The following is a 22353-nucleotide window of genomic DNA, read 5'->3' as shown; positions in this document are numbered from 1 at the left end:
GATCGTCACAGCACGAAAGGCATCACGAGCACTCCATGTACCATCATCTTGATCATCATATCGAACACACCCATTCCCGTCGCCACAGCGAGCATGTTCCCTCGAGCCCCCGCGATGAACATCCGCCTGGCCATCACAGCGAGCACTCACCCTCAAATCGCCATCGCGAGCCCAAGGCTGGTCGCCGGCACAGCGAGCAGATCCATGGACTCTTTGCCAGCGAGCCGCACACCGGGCAGAAGCCCGAGCGCCGGAACAGCGAGCGATACCACTCAAATCACTCCCAGCATGTCAGCCAGGCGAGCGACCGATCGCAGCAAGAAGATCCTCAGGAAATCCTGGACTCATTTCCCACAAATCTGCATAGGCGGCCGTCGAGTAGTAGGGCATGTAGCGTGCATGTGACGCTTGAGCGAGGATATGGGCAGAAAACACCGGTGGAGGCCACCCATGAGAATCGTGAGCCACCGCCACTGTCAGCCATCGCCGACACAGGTACGCCCCTGGTGAGCATCGCGAGCGGTCTCACACGTCTTTAAGCGTCTCCATCTGATTCCCTGTTCATCCTCCGTCGGCGAACCAGGATATCACGCACACCACCTCAGCATCAGCAATGAGAGGCTCATAGATCCCGATGGCTCAGAGCGACGGCGACGCTCTATCAGTGGTTTCTCGGGCATCAATGCGCCAACCCTCATGAAGCGATCAAGCTCGATCAAAATCGGAGCAAACAATCCCAACGAGCTTCAAAGAGTCATTCTCTCCAAAGATAACTCGCCCAACAGCTCACCCAATCCCACATCCATTGCCGTCGTCTCCACGGCATCCAAACGGGCGACACTCATGAACGTATGCGTAACTCGTCTGATAGAGGAATCCGGATCGGTGCTTGTTCGGGACATCGACGGCCATAAGACGGCCATCAACAGCGACAACTCGATCGAGGCTCCGACCCTGTCTGTTTCTGCAGCTTCCAAGGATGGGAATGTTGCGGACGAACGAGTCCAACTCGCCGAGTTGGCCGATCACCCCACAACGAGTACTAAGCCCGGTCCGGTCACCCCGCCAAGGAATGACGATTTGCCAGCACCCGAGGCACCCACAGTCGCCAAACGGGACTCAACATGCGAGCCAATATCGGTAGCCCTGCCGAGTATCTCGCGCCAATCGACAAGATCCAAGAAAAAGCTGCCGCGATACAACTCCTGCTCGACACTCTTTGTAGACCAAACCATCGTGAACTCGGATATGAATGCGATGCTTAAATGGTAGAGTGTACTGTTGCTCTTCGCCAGATGAAGTGAAGGCCGGAGAAGCATTCGGCGTTGCTAATCGGTCAACGTCAACGATCTGCTGGCTTGTGATATCTGGGTTGTGACTTGATAGCGTTTTTCCGCTGGAAACAGCGCTGTGAGCATACCGCACCCTCAGTTCATCGACCACAGACAGTCACTAACGACAACGTCATTTTGATCTTGGCGCTTTAGTGTCTCGAAATCCCTCCACCACACTATAGTGCAGCAAAGCAAAATCGAACTGAAAAAGACCCACGACATCTTGTCCGAGAGGCTGCATCCCTTGTCGGTACGTCTGCCGGTTGCAGATGGCTCACGGCGATCGCAGACGAGGCAGCGACCCAGTGTCTCGGCGGTATGACACGGCGGCTAATGCTCGTGCTTGTTTTTTTCTACGCGCTGTAGAAACGGATACAGTTTTGCACCAAAATACCATCGACACGGGATATATTCAAGTTCCTTGAATGCGTGTTTCAAGCAGCCGAGCTGCCCGTGGAGTGTGCCCCCATTACTTTGGTAGGCTGGTCCGCTTGCAAGCCCATTATCAGTGGCTCGCTCTCCCGCGAGACTGCAACGATTGGCCTTGACAGGCAATGTCGGTTACTGCCGGCAGTTGATTTGATGCTCTTTACGGCCAAGCTTTGCAATTCTCTCTCAAGCCAATGCTGGTGACTGATCATGGTTGATTTGCGCCAGGTTTACATCGAGAGAATGCTCAGAAAGACTGGGGTCAACATCCAGATGGTCAACTGGGCACGGATAACACTTGGTGGCCTGCTCTTGGCGTCGAAGGTTTGGGACGACCATGCCGTCTGGAACATTGACTTTTGCCAGATCTTTCCAGATGTCCCCGTCGCAGACATGTAAGTTGTCTCTTGTGCACGCCACGGACATATTGATTTGGATGCGCTGTTGTGTCTTGGGCTGAAGCAAGCTGTCAGGCTCCGTCACGCCAACAGCCTCGAGCTTCTCGAGCAAGCCGATAATGTCCGTTTGTATGGCTGACGCCAAGGCTGGTATTGATGAACTCGAGCAGGAACGAGCTCGAGCGGTGGTACATGCACTCGATCGACTATGACGTCTCGGTCAAGTGCTCGGTCTACACGCAGTACTATTTCAAGCTCCGTGATTTGGCCGACAAGAAGAAGCTGTTTGACCTCAAACCACTGACACTGAAGGATGTCAAGATACTCGAGGTATGATTTGGCGCCTGCTTTCGTGCACGAAATATGCCCGCACTCTGCTTGCCCCGGGCGACTGCTGACCTGATTGTGGTTTATGTTCTTGCACTGGGTCGGCGGTCACAGGCTCGCATCCAGGAGATTCCGAAATCCGAGGAGCCCGCCAAGGCACCATCCGATGCGGCTGCTGCAGGCACAGAAACTAACGCCGCCAAGGAGGCCGCCCCGGCCGATGCCCATGAAGAGAATCTTGCTCCGCACGCAACTCCCAAAAAGCCGGCCAAGCCAATCCCGCGGTCCAAGAGCGACTATATATTCTCTCCCGCCCTGCCGCCGCACAGTATCCCGATCTGACTCTCCTAATGTTCCGCCGGGGCATCTTGAGACGCTGCCCATGTACATACAATGTATTCCGATAGTTCCTGGACGCACACACACCCCGCGCCGGGAGAGAGAGAGTCTATGAGCACTCTACCTGCATCCCACAAACGGCATGCTGTGCCCGCCCCATTCGCAGCGCGACGGTCACATGATCGGCTCGGAACCAGCCAGCGGTTGCAGCCAGCCACCCAGCCGGCTGCAGCCGCGCTCTCCTTTGAGCCAGCCGCCGCCTCTGTCCTCGCTGCTCCTCCACGGCACCCCGGCTCCCAACAGCCAGACATCCGTATCCGCTTGGTCTGCAGGCCCGTTCTCACCAGCGTCTCCTCCCGAGACAGAGATCCTCCATCTGCATCGCACGAGCTGCGGCAGTTATCCAGCACGTACCCAGTTGCGGCATTATGTCCTCCAAGAATACGCACATCGCCGTCAAAGCCAACAAGCAGCAGCAGCTCGGCCAAGTCAACAAGCTCGTATTCAAGAGCGAGGCTGATGTCGAGCTGCTTGAGAACCTGCGTGACTACATGAAGGTGAGATGTCAAAAGACTCACCAGGCACTTCCGTGTTTGCAATCATTTTATCGCAGGTTTACGTTAGCCCGCGTGGGGCCTGGAGCCGCTGTGGGGGTAGCTATGGCCGCCTGCGATGGCGGACGGATGGGGCTGGCGAGCTGGTGGAGCGCCAGTGTATTTTGATGGGTACTTGATACTCCGACAACGGCATCGTATGTGACGATCAATGGCGATGATCTAGCGCTGCTGAGTGACAGACGCTGGAGCTCTCGTCTTGTCCTGGCTGGGTTGCATGGAGTGCTGTGTCGTCGGTGGCGGTATGCGCTCACACCATCGGATACGAATGATCAATGGCCTCCCTGCGCTCGTTAGCGCCTGTATTGCTCCATATTGTGGATGATCTTGCATTCGCATGGCTGTTCTAACAATCGATCGACTCGCACATCACTCCATTACATTGGGTGAATCTCAGAAACGCGCAGAGATCGAGAACGATTATTTCAAGGTATCGTGTGGGATCACCCAGCCCCCCATCGCAATGCTGCTAACAATTTGGATAAACCCTGACGTCTCTGACACAATACCCCCATCCTCTTGGCATCGGCAAGAGCTTGGAGAAGCTCTCAAAGAGCTACATCCAGAAAAAGTACCGCAAGGTGTCGCAGAGCGGACGCTCCCATGGACTCACCGTCGAGGAAGATGACAGCAAGGGCGAGCCCAGCCGCGAGCAAAGGTTTTCCGTTGGATGCAATTGGCCGAACACTGTGCGATCTCGGGCCCTGGCCATTGGCCAGCAAACGGTCCACCCACGACTTGGCGGACAGATCGTGCCAGGTGCTGCTGTTTCAAGCACTCACCATCTGCCGCGTGTTCTGTGACAGAGCAATGTACACAGCATTCTCGACGCTTTTGCAAGAATCCGAGCGGCAGGCCAAGGCACGAGGCCAGATTAGCGAGACGCTCGTAACCTCGGTCACCGATGTGCTCAAGGACGTCACCAAGGATAAAATCTCAGCCAACAAAAAGGTGCGTCTGCAGACTCGAGCCTGTGAGGCTCTGTACCCGCGGGCACTTGAGCACTCGAGCACTTGAGCACTCGAGCACTTGAGCATTTGAGCATACGATGGCAAGCATATCCATTTAACACTATGGCCACTTCAACGCATTCAGAACTCTGAGTTTGCGGTATGTATGAGCAGCGCCGTCGTTCGACCACGGCCCTGTTGGAGTGGCCCAGCAACCAGATTAACGCGCTCGGTTCATATTGCAGACAAAATACCTCAAGGATCTCCATGCTGCCTACGACGAGCTGGAAAAGGTATCCCTTGGTCCAAGGCGCCTCTTCCATCATAGTTGGCCGCGCCAGCAAGCCTGGCTTGGTGTGTCGGGCGTGCGACCGCACGCTCACAGATTATGGGTATCTATCTGAACTCGGTGATATCTCCGATGCGTGGGGCTGTGCTCATCAGGTCAAAGCCGTCTACGATAAAGCAGCCAAGGATGCCGACCAGGCCAACAGGAAGTACGAGGAGGTCCTCAAGAAGCCCAACGGTGGCATATTTGCCTTCTCCAAAACTAACCCCGAGGAGAATATTGAGAAGGTGAGTCTTCCACACCTGTTAGTTTGTGTGTTTATGTGATTATACATGAGCGGAGTGTGTCGTTCCTACCAATCTCCGACGGAGACACCGATTGGCCTCATATGCGAATGATCGAGCCCCCCCCTAACGACCCTTGTCAACACCACCATCCAGGCCAATATTAAGAAAAAGAACGCCAACAGCCGCCTTCTCAACGTCCGCAACGAGTACATCCTTGCATCTGAGGCTGCAAATGCGATGCAGCAACTGTATTATACATGTACGTACGACACATCTCTTGGCTGCTCATGTCCTATTACGAGACTCTGGACTGACTCGTGTCGCCGGCGCAAATATCCACTGTCAGCGGATCTCCCCAGCTTGATGAAGGTAGCGTGTAGATCTGTGCCTGCGGGCATGTCTTATCTGAGCAGTTACGCCGTCTCCATCTCTATCGTCCGGCACATCGACCTTGACTCTAACAACTGCTGGGTTCACCTTTTGTGGGTATGTGGGCTTTGGGCGAAGCAGAAGTTGGACGGATCCTTCCACGTCACACTCAAGAATCTGATGTCTGTGTACGTCAACCTTGAAACCAGCTTTACCGAAATGCTTGTCGGCAGCACCAACAGCATGAGAACCACGATCGCCCGCATTGACCAGGATGCAGACACGGAGCTGTGTCTACGTGAAGGCGGCAGCATGTTTGTTTCGCCCTCAACGATCCCTCTGGACAACTCATACAACGACACAGTAGGTTACTTTTCGTGGTTCATTGCGCACGAGGATGTGTCGATCGGGTCAGAGCGACTTCTTACGCCACCTGTCAATCATATAACAAGGAAACCGGCCTTGTCCTCGATGAGACATCGAGGGATTCGCTCGGTCGTAAGCTGGGTGTGCTGCTTCGAGAAGAGGAGGAGCTCAACCGCGCCTTGGAGAAGAAGCAAAAAGAGCTTGCCGGCATCAACAGCCTCGTCCAGGTCTACAAGGACACTCCTCAGTTTGGCAATGCTGCGAGCCCGCTCGAGGTGAGCATATCTGACCTGCAGGATGGCATGGCGCATCTGTATTCCAAGGTCCGAGCTGCGCAGATGATCTTACCGTCTGGACTATCTGGTTTCAAAGCAAAAACTCGATCTCGACAACGCTGTAGATCTGCTGAAGCTATCCTTGGCACGCGTCTCAACGGCCACGGCTCTTCTAAAGAAGATCAACGGTACGACTATCAGTTGTGCGCTTAGCACCTACGCTGCAATCTTGGGTGCTGGTGGTATCATCACAGATCGCAGTTTGGGATATGTGATTCTCGAATAAGCATCCGTGGTTGCTACCGCTCTCACGGCCGGTATCGCTGCTGCGGCTTCTGCGACGGTTGTAATTGACGCTCATGTGCGGATTGACGCTGCAGTGCAACCGATATTCGAGGCCCTCGCTGTCTCGCCCAGCATGTCTGCTACACCATCAGGACGAGGCTCAGTCACCGCTTCATCCAGCCATGCAATTGCCCTCTATGCCTACGATGCAGCCGAGGCAGAGGAGCTCTCGATTCAAGAACAAGAGGATCTGACGGTCCTCGGTCCTGATGAAGAAGGCTGGACCAAGGTATGCACATCGTCATGCAAAGGCGAAAGCCGCACTATGGCAAGCTTGGCCTTTGACAATGCGGGCTACTTTGGCGCAGGTTCGAGGGCGACGTGGCGAAGGCTACGTTCCATCAAACTACATCAAGGCTACTACTTTGGCCGACCGGCGCGTATCATCCGTCAGCTCCATCAGTAGGAGCACGTCGGCCTCGCTGCCAATCACTGCCCTGGCCGATCCGCGACGCTCGTCGGTTGCCAAGTCTGTCACCACTCAGGGTAGGCACCGCTGGAGGCGACATGGATGACTCTGAAAGCAGCATATGCTGGCCGCGCTTTGTTGTTCTGGGCTGACATCGTGTCTCTCCGCCCGACCTTCGCAGTCAAAGCGATCTATGGTAAGTCGCTATACCGCACACGCAAATGCAACCAGGCCTCGGTGTAAACCATCTGCTCGCAACCGGTGGCACTTGTCGCTTACATTTATTTTGGTTGTGTCAGACTACACTGCCAGCGATGCCGAGGAAATTACCTTCAAAGGTTAGTCGAAGCTTGTGTCCATATCAGCTTGCTGCGTAGTGCCATCGGTCACTAATCTCCTCCGTCGGAACAGCTGGTGATGTCATCGAGGTGACCCGGGTAACCGAGAATCATGAAGATGCCTGGTGGGAGGGGCGCGTCGTCCGAACACAGCAGCGAGGCAACTTCCCCGTTGTCTTTACCGAAGGATGGGAGGCCGTGGCTGCTTCTGGCCCGACTACAGGCGGAAGCGCAAAGAGCCTTGGCATTGCAAAGACGGCGTCGCTAAGTAGCTCGGCGACGAGCCGTGCCACCGGTGGCAAGAAGGGCTCGAGAGGTAATCGATGATCATGTACAAGCGCACGAGTGAGCCGATGCGCGAGCACCGCTGACCTCTCTGTATGTCGACCTCCGTCTTTCAAGCCCGGGTGTTGTTTGCGTACGATGCCACTTGTGAGGGCGAGCTCAGCCTCAAAGGTAAGTGGCGAGCCGATCCCAGACGTGCAACCGGGAATGTAGAGCCTGCCTTGGCGTCCAGTGTCTGACAACGCCTTGGATTCAGTCAACGATATCGTTACCGTTACAAACAAATCGACGGGCAGCAACGAGTGGTGAGTCAATGTCCTGAGAGCTGAAGATTGAGGTGGCTGGCCGTCGTGACGATGCTAAGCGTGCCGTCGTATCCTCATCCAGGTGGGAAGGCGAAACCAGCCACGGCAAGGTTTGTATCGATGCCGAGCCACTTGTGTGGGCGCGGAGTCTGCCCATGTTCGCCAGCGCCGATAGGTCCTGTACGTTGCTCCTCTGAACCTGTTACCGCATTTAGGGCCAGTTCCCAGCCGCTTATGTTGAACTGATTGACGATGGAGATCGTGACACCGTGGTAAGAATGCCCGTGGCTTTCTGGCCAATGCATTGCAGTCGCTGTCCAAATCCTGGACTCTACACAAGCTCGGAGCTCCGCTGAGCAGCCACCCGCTCAGCTGGGTTGGCTGCGTTTTCTCCCGTGGCAACCAACTATCGGCTCGAATCTACTGTACGCTGATGCATTTGCATCTACATGATCGGCGTGGATGCAGTCAAGCAAGAGCAGCAAATCCACCGTCACTTCGTTCAAAGGTATGCACCACATATAACTGCACCCATTCCATCGCCATAGCGATCGCAGCGGGCACCCGATAACCAACCCGACCCAACCCCACGTCGCCACAGTCCGGGCCTTGTATGACTACGCCGCAGCAGCGACTGGTGAGCTGACCTTCAAGACCGGAGATGTTATCACTGTTACCGACACCTCGGTAAGCAGCCGCGCAGCCATGCTGTTATGCCGCTATGCAGCCAGGCGACCATGCAATCGAATGCAGAGCTATCGAGCTCGTCTGGCCAAGATACCTCCGCTGATATGCAATTTCTACCTGGTCGCAGGAAAAGGACTGGTGGTCCGGTGAGCTCCGAGGCAATAAGGGCTATTTGCCGCAGACATACGTTCAGCGCATCTAGCCGGCGACAAGCTATTAGCTCAGACATTGTTTCGCTGCGACAATGTTCACAAAATGAAGCAGAGTGCCACTGTTTATGGAGCCAATGAAATAAAACGAGTTTTGGTCGTTGAACAAATACCTCGTTGCCTCAAACATTGTACGCTGGCCATGCCAGTTCAGTGGTGGGTTTCTGGATCTGAATCAAGGACGCTTTCTCGCACAGATGGCTCCCCGCAAGCGAAGACACCAGCCAAGCGACCAAGTGGATCCAGAGCACCCACAAGGTCCTTGGTCTGCAGTAATAGATGAACACTGGACAAGCAGCCGTACTTCAGCCTGACCCGACGACGGCGATTCAAGCGACTCGATCTCCAGGTGTGCACACAGTGCCGGGAAGCCAAGCGACTCGGGAAGGCCGAGTATCCCGATATTGATGCACCATGGAGTGGTCCAGAGGATCGAGTGCATCCATCACACTCACACATCGAGTGGACGCACTACACTCCCACATCGCCACAGGAGATCAACCGAGTGTATTCAAGACCAAGCCAACGAAATCAGGAGACTGTCAACTAGACAGGAAACAATCGCACGGCTTGTTCACTGGAGCCTACAGGCCATTCAGGACGCTCAGGGACACGTTGTCCCGTTTCGTTCCGACCAAGCAGTGAACCTCTGGGAATCGGCTAATTCCGGGCATGGATCAAATAGACTGCAGCGAGTGCTGCGATATACAAGGCAACGAAATCGCGGCTGCTTTGTCGAGAGGATAGGCCGTGTGAGCTGGAGTTGGAGGCCAGCTCATTGGTCTGTAAACCCAGCGTCAGTGCGCCGGTGTGGTTTGCCTGGCCACTGCAGCTCGGCGGCAAATCAAAGTAGTCGACATAGCCTCCACTGCCAGCAGTAATATCGACTTGGGAGTATCCCAGGCCACGCTTCGCAAAGCCTCTCCAGATATGACAAAAGTACTTTCCGCCCGTGTTGACTTGATCTGCCTTGATGATCGCATTGCGAGCCGCCACAAAGGTAGGGTTGCAGGGCTGAAGCTTGAAGCCATCAATGACCATGAGATACTTTGATACGGATCCAGCCAGAACAGCCGAGGGAGAGCCAACGATATCCCGTTGTGACGTCACGGCAATGTGCAAGAACATCAATGCCATTTTTAGAGCCGTGCACTTGTGTCAGTCTGGCACTTCCAAAGCAGCAGATGACATATGAATGCATGCGTACAGAGCAACGGACGGGACGTCGGCCCAAGATGCGTGGCGGACTTACTGCAAGTGTGTTTCCGGCAGTCATGTTCAGGTACTTTGGGTCGGCGAAGCCGCTGCTGTCGACCATGTTCCAATAGACCTCCCAAAGCATCGAAGTCCATATTTCGCCCATGCTGTGGGGCTCGGTGTAGTTAATCCGACCTGTGTTTTGTAACAAGGAGTACACGCTCGGATTGACGCTCATGTTGGTTGTGTAAGGGTAGTTCCGAACCGATCTGTTGAACGGATAGGCGCCAATGTAAAAGAGGTCGTTTCGGGTCGTGTTTGGATTGTTCTGGAGGGCGATCGAGAGCCAGTCGCTCCAGCCTTCGCCCAACCCGAGGGACATGGGAGTTGTCAGACAGTTCGCTGTGGCTGAGCCTCCCGTCAATCTGTTGGAGACTCCATGTCCAAATTCGTGGATCATGATGCTATTATCAAGGGCACCATCCCGTCGGGGATTTGTCACTGTGAATATGTAAGCCCGAAGCAGAGGCGGCTGGCCGTCGGGCGGGGTAGCAAAGTTGGCTACAAGATGGGCGATACGATGGGCGATACGATGGGCGATACGATGGGCGATACGATGGGCGATACGATGGGCGATATGTTAGGCAAGGCAATGAGCGATACGATGGGTGATATCTTAGGCGAAGCAGTCAACTGAGGCAGGGCGCATCATGCGCAAATGACATACCGTTGTTAAATCCACTGCCATCTTGCACATTGACAACCACGGGATCCAGCGGCTGTCCTTGATTGCCAAAGTTGACAAACTGGAAGTTTCCGGCTGCCTCCGTGAATCCGAACCGGCAAAAGATATCATGAAGGAGGCTGACAAGATAGAAAGCCTGGGCAATCGAGGCGTTTACGTTTCCACCCTGCGTCGGGTCGACGGTCAGATCCAGAGTGAAGTTGAACGTCCTGTTGAGGCCACGCGGCCGGAAATTGTAGAAGGGATCGGCTAGTGCCGCCCAGTTCTCCTGGACAATAGCGTTGTTCCCGATCGTTGTGACATTCGCGGAATAGTCAGGGCTGCCATCGTCAAAGTTGCTGTGCCAGCCATATGGGGAATAGTTCAGATCCCATGGACTCATGATCATCACACGGCCTTCGGTAATCGAGTGATTCTCAATGGGGACGACATCGTAGTAGGCGTCTGGGACGGACGAGGTGGCCTTGTTGACCCAGTTTGTCAGGGCAACGACGGACCCGTCCGTAACGGACACGAAGGCGTTATACCAGTGCTCGGGGTCGACCATGGGTGTGTTGATATCCCAGACTTTGATGAGGGTTTGATCGAGGGCATAGTATTTGAGCTGGACACTCACCGAGGATGTCGAAAACGACACCCCGAAAACGCGCAGGATATTTGTATTGTTTGCAACCGGATACTGGATCGTAGCATTGGCCGTGCTGCCGGCAGGATAGCCCAGATGTCGACCGAGTGCTTCGATGGCTTCGATCGGCGTCAGGGTTGCGACATCGGCCCGCCTATGAGCCAGATTTTGGATGCTCGACGTTGGAACGAACGACGCTCCCGCCAGGAACACCGAGCCCCTGGGATTGATGTGGACGTCCGAGACGGCGTTTGCGATCGGAAGGCCATCGTAGGTCTGCACGGCGTAGTGGTGATATACACCGTTGTGGGTGTCTTGAAATCTGAGCGTAAATCAAAGGTTTAGCGCACCGAAGCGGTGAATGGACACACTTGGGCATGGAGGCTGGAGGCTGGAGGCGGAATGGCAATCCGAACCCGTCCGTTCCCACAGCCAAGCACTTCTTCCATGACAGCTTCGCTTTCGCTAGCGCACGGCATGCATATCGTCGGTTCCCCAGGGTGAGGATACTCGAAACCAACAGGATCTCTACATACGATGTGGTTGTCTCGAACTCGGGCTGGTCGGTATCACTGGCCAGGTTGGTTTTCAGAAAAGTCTCGGCAGTGAACTTGAGGAACCGTTGCTGCAGATCGGATCCTGACGAGCGTCGGTTCAGTTTGCCCGTTGGCGAACCAAGAAACGACTCACCATCACTGTCGCTATCGACAAGTGTGCGATGCGGCGGTTGATGATATGCTATATTCGGGCCACTCGAGGACGATCCGGGCGATGCAGATGCGTCCGAGGCGGAGCGGGCTAGAGAGACAAGCGTCGCCGCCGACAGTACGATAACCAGGAATGGTTTCATCGTCCAACTGCTCTGACAAGTACGGCAGCAGAACCCTCGAAGAATCGAACGCTCTCCTTCCTGGAGTTTATATCAGTCTCTGAGATACCGATCACATTGTTGGCGCCAGCCCCTCGTCCAGCAACGGGAGGTGAGGACAATCCAAGCCAATCTCGGGGATGGCATTCTCTTGGCCAAGCCTATTCTCTTCCTGACAATCGTCTCTTCCTGACAATCCGCTCTCCCATAGACAATCCGCTCCATAGAAAATCACCTCCATCGACAATCGTCTCTCCGTAGACAATTCCCTCGTCACATGGCTATCGGGTATCCCATTGTCGCCAAGATACTCAGGGCGATCCGACCAATAGGGCCACGCCTGCCTCTGGGGATGTAATCGTCCAGCAGAACATTGCCTGTGGCATACGGCCCTTTCGTCCACACGCAAGAAACCATCGGTGTGAGTATGGAGGTCGCTCCTAAACGATCATGACATAAGCCAGCGCAGACAAGCACCAGAGCAAACCAAGTGCGTGAGCGAGAATATGCGTTCCAAATGCTGCTCCCGCCTCTGGCCATGGAACTTACTCATCAGGAACTCGGCCGTGCCTTGGTAGCTGCTTGCATCAATGTGCGACAGCGTGGAGCCATCGAGGAACTGCGATGATGCAAAGAGCCTGGCGTATCGTCCTCGGCGGGTTTCGGTGTCATTGAACCAGACGACTAGCCGGCCAGGACGTGTCCCATAGTTGCTCATCATTTTCTCGGCAAGGACTCGTCCTGGGCTGGCCATGAAGGCGTCCATCCAAGTTTCGCTGGTTCTGTCTGGGCCGGCGCTGGTTTGGGCAGCAGCGTCTGATGCCCGGAGGATGGCCAGCTCGTAGCGACGCAGCCACTGGCCATCGACCGTTGCCATCCACTTGTTGAAGATGTACGGCTTCGTCAGCCCGATGTAGGCCGCATGGTTGCTCGACATGATTGGCTGCGACGGCAGCAGAACGGAAGCATTGCCGAGCCAGGGATACCAGCTGCTCAGGAAGCCTAGCCCATGGATCAGTTCGTGGAGGACGATCTGCTCCAGGTCGTAGGATACAGTGCTGTCGCTGCATGTCCCTGCTTGGTTGGTGCGATTCAGGAGCGCCAGGGACCGGTAAATCCGGCCATCGTGATCTTTCATCAGCCAGTTGCAGTCGGAATTGAAGACTGCGGCGATGTCGCCGTCGTTGGCTGGACCGCCAGGGTCCTGCGCGAGCAACTGCTTTGCCAATGCGCTAGGATAGACATAGTCGACATCGATTCCCGCAGCGACTGTGTCCGTCGTGTGGTGATCCCAACTATACCACTTGGTCGGCGATGCCAAACCGAGTGTCTTGGAGGATTGGAGACAGTGGGATGGGTCGGCCGAGGTGCTGTTCGCACAAAATGAGGTGATGTTGAAAGTCACCTGTATCGGGCGACGGAAGCGGATTGCGGCAGTGATTCTCGAGAGTGCCCTGTTGGCGGCCAGCTCGGCCAAGCTGCAGAAGGTGGTGAGTTGGGCCGTGCCGTTTGCACAATGGAAATCGAGCTGGTGAGAGGCGGGCGAAAGTCCCCGTTTGTGCGGGTGGTGCACCAAATCGAAGCGGGGCCGGCCCGTCATCAGCGAATGCGGTTGTAGATGGAGGACCTGGAAAGCCATGCAGAGCGGCCATAGCGCCGAGAAGGCAAGAATAGCCAGTATCCATGATCGAAGCGGGGCGGGGTTCATCGGGCCGTTGTCTTATCGGTGCCGATCGGTGCCATGGTGCTCGGATCATGCCAGCATCTTATAGGCGGGAGCTGTCGACACCGCCAAAGCCGCCTTGGCGGGAAACAACAGATCGGCCACAGCAGCGGCGGGGCGGGCAAAGTGCGCTATGGGTGATCGCTGTGTTCTTCGGGCTGGCCAAAGGATCAACCAGAGCGCCGCCTTTCGGAGCGGGAGTGGATGTTCCTTGGCCAGCGCCTGCGAGGCGAGCGATTGTGGTTGCGAATGCGATTGTGGTTTCGATTGTAGCTTGTATTCAGGAAATGTTAGGCATCGACTCAACACAGGGTATCCTGATTCACGGTACGATCTGCAAACGCTCTATTGGTTTGGGAAAGGAGTAATCTACATGGACGCCGTCGAGGCTCTTGGGGTCCTGGATGCTGCTGCCTTGAACTGGCTGGTGCGGACCTCAGAGATCGCTGGATCGTCCCCAGTCGGGATCTGTAGGATCTTCAGCGAGCCCATGATATCGGAAGCCAGTGTCGTCCTTCGGGCTCGCCCAAAGTTTTGAACAGGGCGTCCCGGCGGGCAGAATCCAGTTGGCTGATGCTCCTGATGATCGTTAGGTCGTAGTGGCCGTCTCGGACCAAGGCCTCGATCACGGCAGCATCGGTTTCGTCCCGATACAATTCCATCAGCTCCCGTGCATTGAGAGCAAGTCTCCGCCGGTGAGATTCGGGCCACAGTCGAATTGTCCGCAAAGCGCTGCGGTACAGCTGCAGTGGGGACGAAGGAGAAGGCATTGGCTGAGATGGAGAGCCTCGCAGCTTGACAGACGGCGGGAGGGAGATCCGAGCCTGTGGAGATCTAAGCAAAGGGGCATTGCCCGCGACTGCGGCGCTTGCAAGCTGAAATGGGATGCCTCGACAAAAGCCATTCATCTCTTTCGAGCAGCCCCACGGCCCCAGACGAATGTTCAATGATGAGCATCGGCCCCTTATCGTTTACTTTGGAGGAATTGCAGACCTGGGATGTGCTGAACTCGTCCACCAAGCACACCCGGCCGTCTCTGGTGGTGTATGAGCTGCTCAAAATACCGAGCGAACCTGAGTCTCCGTGGGCTGGATGCATATCCCTTCCCTTGCTTCCAGGATGCATTCCCAAAGGCAACCACTCCCTCAGTCTCCTTGGACACATTGTTTGGCCATGATGGCAATGAGTGGGTAGGTGTATACATGTCTTGGTTCCAACAGATGTTGTGCCCTTTCATTTTGGGTGTCACAAGATCTGCCGTATCTCCATCTCACAGGGCCCGATAAAAAACCCGGCGCCCTCCCGCTCCTTCCGTCCCGGCCATCTCCAAGCATCGACTTTCTTCTGCACGAGAGCCTTACGATGTCGTGTGCTTTCCTGACTTTGGCGTCCAGACGCCATGTGCCTGCCTTGGTGCGTATGCGTGAGCTTCATTCGCCGCCTCGTCCACTCCGTTGGCGTGAGAGCTGCCGCCTTCTGCCATGTCGCCTCCATCTCGGCACTGGATATCAGCAGCAGCACCGCCGCCGATCCATAGGAGGTCGCAAATACTGACCGCAGGACGGCTCTATCCTGCAGCACAAGGCCTCGCTTGCCCAGCGAGCTTTTGCTTCCCATGCCCGAAATGGGATTCCGCCCTATCAGCGCCTGGTCGACAACCTGGCTGTAGTGCGCCAGTCTGTCGGAGATCGGCCCCTGACCTTGGCCGAGAAGATCCTATACTCGCACCTTTCGGAAGCCAAGGGATGCAATCCCATCCGTGGCGAAACGTACCTTAAGCTGAATCCTGGTGCGTTCCCCGTGGCGATCTGGATACAGAATCGGGGCTTGCTTTGAGACGGATCAATGGTTTCTGCAGCTTTGCAGTCCAGTGCCTTGATCTGCCCATCGAGCGCGGTTTCAAGCACCAGCTGATCCATCTATGCTCTTTACTCTACGTCGATCATCCGGCTTCCCTTCCACTCTGGTGATGGAATCCAGACCGTGTCGCCATGCAAGGTTCGCATCAGAGTTCCCATCGGTGGTGCATGTCGCGCGCCTGGCACCGCCTGGCACCGCCTGCACAGATGCCAACATTAGCTGTACCTCCAACCTGATTGTTCTTTTCGAACAGATGCAAGCGCCCAAACTGCTGTCTTGCAGTTTATGCTCTCTGGTCGCAAGTCCACTGCCGGTATGAGGCGCGGGCATCCTGATGCTGGCGATTTTTGTCATAACAGCTTCCAAGCTGATATGTGCTCGATGTTTCGCTGCTTTGTGATTCTCTGTGATTCCCGATAATATTGTGCTTCATTTTGCTGATCACACTTTCTCGCGCATCGCTACAGTGCCCAGCTCGATTCACTGCGACCATCTGATTGAAGCATACGAAGGTGGCGACCGCGATGTGGCTCGCTCTCTGGAGTCAAGCGGCGAGATCTTCAACTTCCTGCAGTCCGCCGCTGAGAAGTTTGGAATCTCCTTTTGGAAGCCTGGAAGTGGTACGGGATCGAGTTTGGCTGTTGGCGAGGCGTTTGTTGTTGGGATATGACAGGTCGGTAACGCTCGTCGGGAACCGTTTCCACCCAACCCAGGCATCATTCACCAGATTGTCCTCGAGAACTATGCCGCCCCCGGCACGCTCATGCTCGGCACGGATTCCCATACCCCCAATGCCGGTGGTCTTGGCATGCTCGCCATCGGAGTCGGTGGCGCCGATGCCGTCGACGCCATGGCAGGCATCCCTTGGGAGCTCAAGGCGCCCAAGATCATCGGTGTTCATTTGACCGGCAAGCTCAGCGGCTGGACCTCACCCAAAGATGTGATCCTTCGTCTAGCTGGCCTTCTTACCGTTCAGGTCTGTTGTCGACTCGGTACTATCGCAGCCCTGGATGAACGACGTGTCTGTGACCTTGCGGCTAGATATGCCGCGCTTCTGCCTCGAGTAGCTCGTGCACGGTCAGCTAATTATCATCCCGATTGCCGATGGCGAAAATCGGCAATCTTATGCGATGCAGGGTGGAACCAACCACATCCTCGAGTATTTTGGTCCGGGCGCCGATTCCCTGAGTTGCACCGGCATGGCCACCATCTGCAACATGGGAGCCGAGGTTGGCGCCACCACATCGGTCTTCCCTTACTCTGTGAGCATGGGCCGCTACCTGCGAGCCACTCACCGCTCTGACATTGCCGAGGCAGTCGACAATGTAGCTTCGCTCGGCTTCTTGCGCGCCGACAAGAACGCCCACTACGACCAGGTGATCGAAATCAACCTCTCTGAGCTCGAGCCCCACATCAACGGGCCCTTTACTCCAGGTATCACTGCCGAGCGTGATTTTTGGTCGGGCATGCTTTTCTGGCCGAGCAAAGCAGTGGGTGGATCGGAACCGCTCGATCGGCCGACTTCAGTCAATATTCTAAGCATGCTCGATCACAACGCAACCAGACGCCGCCACCCCCATCTCGCAGTTTGCAAATCTCGTCAAGAAAAACGGCTGGAAGGATGAGGTCAAAGTCTGCCTGATTGGTAGCTGCACCAACAGCTCCTATGAAGACATGTAAGAACGTGCGCTGCTGTGCACTTTGTCCACAAGGCTCTCTTCTGTATCGCTCACTGCGCCTGTCCTCCGCGCAGGTCTCGTGCCGCGTCAATCGCCCATCAGGCTGCAGACAAGGGGCTCAAGACCAAGACCGGATTCTTTATCACCCCTGGCTCAGAGCAAATTCGCGCAACAGTCGAGCGCGACGGGCAAACCGATGCTCTTTCCAGCGTCGGTGGCAAAGTGCTTGCCAACGCCTGTGGCCCTTGTACGTCTCTGTCGCCGCCCGTCGCTCACAAGCAGAGGTATCTCGTGTGGCTCGAAGCTGCTGTCGCTTGACACCGGTTCTGATCCTTCTGCGATCGTCTGCTAGGCATTGGCCAGTGGAAGCGCACGGACATCGACCAGAACCAGGAGAACGCCATCCTGACCTCCTTCAACCGCAACTTCAAGTCGCGCAACGATGGCTTCTCCAAGACCATGAACTTCTTGGCTTCGCCGGACATTGTTACCGCCATGGCCTTCTCCGGCAAGCTTTCCTTCAACCCAGTGACGGACACGCTGCTGGATGCCCAGGGCAACGCTTTCAAGTTCGAGCCCCCCAAGGGCAGCGATCTTCCTTCCGAGGGATTCATCAAGGGTAGGCACACGACTTGCAATCGCTTTGTTCTGGGACAAGTCATTTACCCTTTTTCGTGTCCTCGCCGATTACTCCAGGCCGTGAGTCTCTGCAGGTGACTACTGTCCAGAAGGACACCACCATCACCATCGATCCACAATCGTCGCGCCTGCAGATCCTGGACCCTTTCGCTCAGTGGGATGGCCAAGAGTTTGCCGACCTGAAGGTCCTCGTCAAAGTTCAGGGCAAGTGCACAACCGATCACATTAGGTTCGTACCCTGTCTCGGGATTTCGACTGCCGGCCACATGCATTGAGCTTGTACGGTCATATGCTCGGATGATAAGGGGCGATTTAGGCTGACACTTTTGCGAATCCTGTTGCAGCGCTGCTGGAAAGTGGCTCAAGGTCAGTTATAGATCATGTATCCTCCCAGATTGATCCGTGGCTGACACGGCGGCTGCAGAGTCCTGATCGGTGCTTGTTTCTCTGACGTAGTATAAGGGCCACCTCGAGAACATCGCCAACAACACCCTCATTGGGGCCACCAACGCTTTCAACGGCAAAGTGAACGTTGTCACCAACGAGCTCGATGGATCGGCAAGTACCCCTGACACCAACGACAGCATGGAACCCTGCCTCGATCTGCATCCTCCCTCAGTCTCTAACATTGATTCTGTGGGCTTTGGATTGGGGGGGGGCCTTTAGGAGGGAGCTATCCCCGAAGTCGCTCGCGCCTACAAGAGCGCCGGCGTTCCCTGGGTCGTTGTGGCCGATTCCAACTATGGCGAAGGATCTGCGCGCGAGCACGCCGCTATGGTGCGCTACTCGATGCATCGCCTCGATCATGGTTGCGCCACCGTCGTTACTATAAGCAGCACTAACTCGGCGTGTCGTTGTCCAGCAACCCCGCTATCTCGGCTGCAAGATGATCATCTCGAGATCATTTGCTCGCATCCATGGTCAGTACTCCTGCCTATGCTAGGATTGTGTGCAAGTGGTCACCCCTTGCCTTTGTGATCCTGTGTCGCAGAGCTCTCTTCGGGCTCGTTCTGTTGCTCTCAGTCACATTGCTTTTTGTTGATGCCCATGCGTTCGTTTATCGACCCGACTGAAATCGGTCCTCGTTTGCGACAAATCTCTCGACAGAAACCAACCTCAAGAAGCAAGGCGTTCTGCCCGTGACCTTTGCCAACCCTGCCGACTACGACTTGATCACCGAGGGATGCACTGTCGAGACCGTCGGACTCCGAACCATCGCCCCTGGCTCTCCTCTGAAGATCCGCGTCACTCCCAAGAACGGCACAGCATTCCACCTTGACGTCAAGCACACCCTTAGCGAGGACCAAATCGAATGGTTCAAGGCTGGCAGTGCCTTGAACATGATCGCTTCGTCGCAGAACTAATTCATTCCGCCGTGCGCCTGCATGGTGACAATACAGTGGATTCCAAGTCAAGCCTATCGGCGGCCTGGTTTGCATAGCGTCTACAGGATGCACGGGCGGTGCCAAATCTCCGCATCTATCGCATTCTCTCGAAACGGATTGGCCAGGGAGCCGGTGACCTTCTCGAAAAAGGTGTGCCGGTCTGCTTCGAGTAGGATCGGCTGCAACTGTATTTCCATCTGACGTGGGGCCTATCCAGGAGCGACTGTACTGTGCCATCAGACGGACACGAGGGGGCAGACAAAGATATCGGCAATCGACTCGACGTCATGGCTGGTGCCCGAGTTGAGCTCATTGATCCTCAAGCCCGTGATCTTGTGCAGCCCCGTGAGAAGCGGGAAGAACTCGAGCTCAAAGTCGATCGTCTGGAGTGGGGCGAGAGGACCGAGAGTGAGCTCGGAGGGCCCGCGCAGCAGCACGCTGCTCATACGACTTTTGACACCCGACACCGAGATGTTCAAAGTTTCGGTGCTTGTGTTGCTGCTGATGCGGCAAGCCAGAACAAATGGCCTCTCGGCCACGACAGGTCCGGTTGTTATCGACGTCGCATAGATCTCGAACGGCTCGAGAACAGGTGCCTTGCGCGACAGCTGGGAGGTTTGGAGTCGCCCTGTCTGGCCAAAGAGCGTGCACCAGAAGATATCCAGCTTGCCAAGGCCAGGGGTGGCCCGGGCTTGGGCGTCGCGCTCTTTCTTCGGACCCAGCATAAACAGATACTGTCGGGAGTCCTGAGGCGCCAAATAGGTGCCGTCGCCAAAGATGTGCTGGCTGGGGATAGCCAATCTAGGATCCAGCGATCTAAGGATGGCGGACGACGACGATGGAGGTGAGCCTTTGTCGGTGGTTGCGCTGCCGCTCTCGGGAGCCGCGGGATGGCCGTCGGACGCGAGCCGGTAGATGCCGTTCAGATCCTGGAAGTTGAATTGGTCGGCCGGCTCGAATCGCATGCGCTCTAGATACATGGAGCTGGAGGAAATGTTTTGGACCTGTGCTTCCAAAAAGAGCCGGCCGTCTTGGAGTGTGTTGACCTTGGTCTTGACGCCCAGCGGATTCATGACCTGGAACTTGAAGAACTTGCGGAAGAATTTGCGCTCGATGCCAGCGGTGTAATGCACTGAGCACACCAGGATGTGGATGCCCAGCTCCTTGATCTCGTGGTGGATGATGTACTCGGTATTCTGTGACGGCAGCAGCGATACCCGGGTTGGCGGGGTGTCCTGTCCCGACCCGGTCAGCGATGCCAGCCCACTGGGCTGCAGCGTGTCGATCAGAGTGAAGCGCTGGGTGCCGGTCTGGAGCTCAGCCTTGATGCCAACGTCTTGGACAGCAGCCTTGGATTCATTGTTGATGCATAGATACGACGAGAAGGTCTCACCGAGGTAGATGGTGCCGAAGGACGCTGGCAGCACTAACAGATCCGAGAGCGCAAAGTCGCGCACGGAGGCAAGCTCGGACGGCTGGGCTGGGTCTTGGGCATAGGAGCCGAGGGTGGTCATGTCGCTCTTTGCGGCATCGATCCACACAGAGGAGAGCTGCTGAGCCGAGAGACCTGCCGGGATTTGAGCGGTGGCCAAGATGTGCGTCGGGTTTGGTGGAGGCGGGTGCGTGGAGTCTGGGCCAAAAGACGGGCAGCCGTGTGTCTGCACGAAAGCCGGCGCCGAGAGCCGCATGACCTTCAGGGACACACTGTGGGGCGCTGATCCGGCCGCGTTCGGTGTCGAGTAGGCAAGATTCGAGTTTGATGATGAGAGGTCGGACATGGCGAGCGCATCAAGGGGCCAGAGAGGGACGGTTGCGGATGTGTGTTCGCTCAGCGAGGACGCTGGCCTATATCGACGTGGTCGGGGGGGGGTGGCGGATGCTGCGAGACGGCCGGAGAATATCTGCTGACTCTGCGATGGCGGCAGCGGTGCCAACGACGACGGAGCCAAGATGGATGTCGAGATGGATGGCGATGGGATTGACGATAGCGGATGCAAACCAGCCGACCACAAGGGCCGCGAGGGCAGCGAGAGCAACGAGGGGCAGCGAGAGCCGTCTCGCGAGAGTGCGCTTTGGCTGTGGACGGCCTGATCTCGGCCCAGTCTTTGGACCGCAAGCTGATCTGATCTGGTCGTTCGCCAAACCCGCCGCCATGGCCCAACCACCGCAGCCGCAACCACGATCTCAGCAGACGTCGGCGCAAAAGCACCAGCAGTCACAGCGGCAGTCGACGGCGACGACAGAGCCGGCAGCTGCAGGCTCAATCGCACCCGCAGCCAGATCGCAGAAGCTCCCTGAAGTCCCCAGCGATCGCTCGACGCTGTTTGGCTTCCCAAGAGGCTGGATCCCACAGGGCGGCCTGGTTATCCCCCAGCCCCCTCCACAGGCGTATCCACTCGATGAGCCGCCGGCGACATCGGGGGATATGCAGTCCCGGATCTTGGCCAAATACCAGATCGGCAAGGTTCGGCCGACTGCTCGCCGTGGATATGGGCTCTCGGTCTTCAACAGCGCCAGCCTCATGGTTGGCTTTGTGATTGCTTCGGTTGTGTTGGCGAACGCATACAATGTCTACGAAAAGGTAGGATCAGTGGCCGGTCGCAGTTGGCGTGGCCCGAGGTGCCCTCGAGACAGATGGCAGCGCACCGAATCTCGGACACCCAGGCACATAGGACGGCTTGTGCATCATCCCATCACTACGAGGCTGCCTCGTTTGTTCGTCTCTGACACCGTCTCGTTGGCGCTCGCATTCAAAGGAGTCACGGATCTTGAACATGAAGCGGTATCTGCAAGAACTGAAGGAAGAAAACCTTGCGCTGCGAGACTTGCTTGTTCTGCGCCGGAGCGAAAGCAAGTGATGTCGCGAATACAACAGTGTAATATAGTACAATTGCATCCTCGCTGAACCTCCGAGAGGTATCAACAGAGGACCAGCGTCGGGTGATGCACAACAGCACAGCAACAGCACAGCAATCAAGGCTTGTGCATCCGCACGATAGGGCAGCACCATCGATCACCATCACCGGTGTGCATCTCGCTCCTGATTCTTGAGCAAGCATATCTGTGACGAACGAAAC

At 56.1% G+C, this 22353-nt stretch overlaps 7 protein-coding genes across 7 annotated transcripts; 4 read left to right on the top strand and 3 right to left on the bottom strand.

Moving 5' to 3' along the window:
- Positions 1 to 696: 696 nt before the first annotated feature.
- BJ171DRAFT_641881 (uncharacterized protein) lies at positions 697 to 2866 on the top strand (the record flags this gene model as incomplete). The annotated part of the gene is made up of 6 exons (XM_053115787.1): positions 697 to 1268; positions 1488 to 1584; positions 1701 to 1811; positions 1992 to 2158; positions 2332 to 2491; positions 2603 to 2866. The coding sequence occupies 6 exons, from the start codon at positions 697 to 699 to the stop codon at positions 2828 to 2830; spliced, it is 1335 nt and encodes a 444-aa protein (XP_052969104.1). The 3' UTR covers positions 2831 to 2866.
- Positions 2867 to 3114: 248 nt separating this feature from the next.
- BJ171DRAFT_495457 (uncharacterized protein) lies at positions 3115 to 8665 on the top strand. Its single transcript, XM_053110127.1, has 24 exons — positions 3115 to 3384; positions 3839 to 3871; positions 3975 to 4099; positions 4248 to 4392; positions 4537 to 4551; positions 4637 to 4684; positions 4836 to 4967; positions 5121 to 5226; positions 5314 to 5336; positions 5478 to 5699; positions 5789 to 5977; positions 6075 to 6165; positions 6358 to 6551; positions 6631 to 6808; positions 6913 to 6927; positions 7031 to 7069; positions 7143 to 7385; positions 7472 to 7525; positions 7611 to 7659; positions 7742 to 7769; positions 7875 to 7931; positions 8128 to 8167; positions 8261 to 8346; positions 8474 to 8665. Exons 1-24 carry the CDS (start codon positions 3256 to 3258, stop codon positions 8546 to 8548), a joined length of 2316 nt encoding a protein of 771 aa, XP_052969103.1. The 5' UTR covers positions 3115 to 3255; the 3' UTR covers positions 8549 to 8665.
- Positions 8666 to 9005: 340 nt separating this feature from the next.
- On the bottom strand, positions 9006 to 11410 carry BJ171DRAFT_641871 (Fungalysin metallopeptidase-domain-containing protein; the record flags this gene model as incomplete). The annotated part of the gene is made up of 3 exons (XM_053115786.1): positions 9006 to 9602; positions 9808 to 10313; positions 10480 to 11410. Coding segments are annotated over 3 exons (1824 nt in total), but the record flags the coding sequence as incomplete, so codon positions are not given.
- Positions 11411 to 12263: 853 nt separating this feature from the next.
- BJ171DRAFT_421320 (uncharacterized protein) lies at positions 12264 to 13590 on the bottom strand (the record flags this gene model as incomplete). Its single annotated transcript, XM_053107482.1, has 2 exons — positions 12264 to 12382; positions 12540 to 13590. 2 exons carry the CDS (start codon positions 13588 to 13590, stop codon positions 12264 to 12266), a joined length of 1170 nt encoding a protein of 389 aa, XP_052969101.1.
- Positions 13591 to 15075: 1485 nt separating this feature from the next.
- BJ171DRAFT_472991 (aconitate hydratase) lies at positions 15076 to 19255 on the top strand (the record flags this gene model as incomplete). Its single annotated transcript, XM_053108681.1, has 15 exons — positions 15076 to 15126; positions 15292 to 15502; positions 15827 to 15886; positions 16041 to 16193; positions 16287 to 16549; positions 16641 to 17007; positions 17138 to 17249; positions 17327 to 17499; positions 17605 to 17871; positions 17949 to 18120; positions 18236 to 18257; positions 18348 to 18527; positions 18558 to 18668; positions 18754 to 18811; positions 18999 to 19255. The coding sequence occupies 15 exons, from the start codon at positions 15076 to 15078 to the stop codon at positions 19253 to 19255; spliced, it is 2457 nt and encodes an 818-aa protein (XP_052969100.1).
- Positions 19256 to 19512: 257 nt separating this feature from the next.
- Positions 19513 to 21054, bottom strand: BJ171DRAFT_472990 (uncharacterized protein; the record flags this gene model as incomplete). The annotated part of the gene is made up of 1 exon (XM_053108680.1): positions 19513 to 21054. The coding sequence occupies one exon, from the start codon at positions 21052 to 21054 to the stop codon at positions 19513 to 19515; it is 1542 nt and encodes a 513-aa protein (XP_052969099.1).
- A 334-nt stretch (positions 21055 to 21388) lies between these two features.
- BJ171DRAFT_310316 (uncharacterized protein) lies at positions 21389 to 22338 on the top strand. The gene is made up of 2 exons (XM_053107085.1): positions 21389 to 21857; positions 22033 to 22338. The coding sequence occupies exons 1-2, from the start codon at positions 21429 to 21431 to the stop codon at positions 22132 to 22134; spliced, it is 531 nt and encodes a 176-aa protein (XP_052969098.1). The 5' UTR covers positions 21389 to 21428; the 3' UTR covers positions 22135 to 22338.
- Positions 22339 to 22353: the final 15 nt, after the last annotated feature.

This window comes from Polychytrium aggregatum, assembly GCF_025602895.1.
Source record: "Polychytrium aggregatum strain JEL109 chromosome Unknown BJ171scaffold_9, whole genome shotgun sequence".
Classification (NCBI taxonomy): domain Eukaryota; kingdom Fungi; phylum Chytridiomycota; class Chytridiomycetes; order Polychytriales; genus Polychytrium; species Polychytrium aggregatum.
This window is presented reverse-complemented; position numbering and strand designations above follow the sequence as displayed.